Source organism: Saccostrea cucullata, unplaced genomic scaffold (genome assembly GCF_032062105.1).
Source record: "Saccostrea cucullata isolate Sc308-1 unplaced genomic scaffold, CSIRO_AGI_Scuc_v1 ctg6829, whole genome shotgun sequence".
Classification (NCBI taxonomy): domain Eukaryota; kingdom Metazoa; phylum Mollusca; class Bivalvia; order Ostreida; family Ostreidae; genus Saccostrea; species Saccostrea cuccullata.
In genome coordinates this window covers 881-3398 of record NW_026928557.1, presented here as the reverse complement: position 1 = coordinate 3398, position 2518 = coordinate 881, and the positions used below count along the sequence as shown (strand labels likewise).

Below are 2518 nucleotides of genomic sequence, written 5' to 3'. Positions count from 1 at the left end.
CCCATTTTCAAAAACGATGCTACGTGCCTGCATGGTTTGTTGATCATGTTGATACACGCCGTTACTTTAGTTGGCTAACAATACTAAATATCTCGCGATTTAATATCTAACTGTCAACATTTACATAAATTCTCATACTCAGCAAAATACACCTAGCAAATAAACTTACCATTTAAAAAAAATCACATACTGCCCTTGAACATGACTCTGTACTCTGTAGCGTCCTTCCCTGGAAATACCCGGATGACCATAGCACGACTCGAAACAGAAATGTCATGCCTTTCATGGTGAAGAAAAAATGAATATTTTAACCAGTTTTCAAAAATATGTAAAATCGTGTTCCTAAGCTTAAAGACACCATAAATGAATGCATGAAATAGCAGATTTATTTTTATATATGGGAAATAAGAAAAATAAAGAGACTTTTTAGTGGTGTCCTTAAAGCATAAATTTATTTACCTAAAAATATATATGCTGAAAATTGGATGCTATTTATCTACCTTTTCCATACTTAAAAAATTTAAATGTAATAAAATTTTGTAAGATCATGTCAAACTTTATTTAAAGTTTACAACTAATGCTTACTGGAATATTCTGTAATTTAGGTATTCAAGCTTAAACATTAAGGGGACCAATTTGGTGTCCCCTTAATATCCGTGTCCCCCTAATGTATATATATGTGGATGAGTGGTCTCCTTTATACATAAAACCTCCATATATATATATATATATATATATATATATATATATATATATATATATATATATATATATATATATATATATATCATAATTAATGGGGGAGGGAGACTTACTAAGGCTTTCATCCATTGTTCTCTTTCTTGTTTTTTCCTTCGATAAATTTTTCTGCTTGATTTCCGACCTTGAATGCTCTAATGTCATAAAACATAGTAAATATAAATATAAGGTTCTGAATATAAGGTTATAAGTAAGATTTCATTTGAGAAAATGCTATCTAGCAATAATTTTTCAGTTTTGTCAGTTAATTCATGTTTCAAACGGTTTCACCCCCACCCCCATCCCGGACCATTTCTGAGTTTCATATTGCTCTGGACATGCATGTATGGTAAAACTGTCTTATTTGTTGATAGATATATGTACTATACTAGTATTTAAACTCCATCAAAGTTTGATTTGCCAGTGACATCAAATAATAATAATACCTCCATTCTCTCCGTCTTTCTTTCCATTGTCTTCGTCCTTCTCCACTTTGACGGTGGCTTTCTCTGCTGTGTCCTTCTTCTGGTCTTGAAAATACATGTACATATATAATTATTTCTAAATTTACTATTTAAAAAAATTGTGAAAAATGAATTCAGATAAACTTGCTACTCTGTCTCACCATTATTTATTTCGACTGCAACTTTTTCTTCCACGTTCTCAGTAGTGTCGACAAGGACGGATGGTTCTGTGAGAGGTTTCGATCCAAGGAATTCGTCCAGCTTGTCAAAATAGACAAAACGACTTCTGGACTGGCCTGAAGTATTATTATGGAGCTTTGCCCTCAAGTATGCCTGCCTTAGTCCTTTAATTTTAGTTCGACAGGATTCCCAGGTCCTGTCAATTCCTTTCCCTCTCAAAGCTAAAAAAAATCAGTTATCTGTTATGCTGTACATCCAAATATTTTTACCGTAGCCTATAATATATTGCTTTTTGCATTAATATTTACAATGAAATGCTATTACCACTGGCAAATTTAAGGGGGGGGGCGATGGGGGTGGGGCGGGGGTACCCCCCTGAAATTGTCAAACTATGATATGAATAATAATGCCATACTTTGGTACAATACTTTGGCGTTCGCCCTCTGGGCCCCCTTCATTCAAACTATGATACTAGCATTAATGATGTCATGATTTGGTACATAGCTAACAAATACTAATACCACTATTATATATATTGTGCCTTGTTTTTCTCACATTAAAATACACGAAAACTCAGGGGCTTCTTGGCCCAATGGGGCTTACGTATACATGTACTACAAACTGCACTACTAAATTTCAATATCTAATCGGTATAAACATGAAACATTTTGATTTTGGAAGGGGGTATAGGCTAAACGTACTATTGAATTAAATGATAGAATATAGATATAAATTTATGTAGATCTATCAAGTTAATTAAGATAAATAAATTTAATATCTACATACCAATGGCAATTTTTTCATAGACATGCTTGTTTCTATAAACTCCGGAAAAATCATTAGAAATTTCTTCTGACGCCCAACTTTCAATGAGTTCAATAATTTCCTCGCTGTTCCAGTTTATTCCTCGCGTCTCCTTCGCCATTATTATGCCAAGTGCACTTTATGACGTAATTTTTATGCATATTGCGCAAAATAATATTTTTTGACGTCATATGGCTCCAAAATTCACGACATAATTTTATCAATGAAAAGAATCTCCATGGTAGATTTCTCTGTGGATCTTAAGCAAATTATCGGAGGTCATTTTTCTTTAGGGGGGGGGGGGGCTTTTGTGTCTGATTTCATGCGTTGAT

The 2518-nt window shown here is 33.4% G+C and overlaps 1 protein-coding gene across 1 annotated transcript; it reads right to left on the bottom strand.

Moving 5' to 3' along the window:
- Window positions 1-1349: 1349 nt before the first annotated feature.
- On the bottom strand, window positions 1350-2307 carry LOC134277947 (myb/SANT-like DNA-binding domain-containing protein 7). The gene is made up of 2 exons (XM_062760254.1): window positions 2169-2307; window positions 1350-1603 (listed from the first exon to the last, which is right to left on the bottom strand). The coding sequence occupies exons 1-2, from the start codon at window positions 2305-2307 to the stop codon at window positions 1350-1352; spliced, it is 393 nt and encodes a 130-aa protein (XP_062616238.1).
- Window positions 2308-2518: the final 211 nt, after the last annotated feature.

Bases quoted from the DNA above. Each gene is read 5' to 3' on its own strand.
- LOC134277947 (XM_062760254.1), bottom strand. From the start codon at position 2,307: ATGGCGAAGGAGACGCGAGGAATAAACTGGAACAGCGAGGAAATTATT. The intron at 1,604-2,168 runs GTATGTAGATAT...GATTTTTTTTAG, and splicing joins CTATGAAAAAATTGCCATTG to CTTTGAGAGGGAAAGGAATT.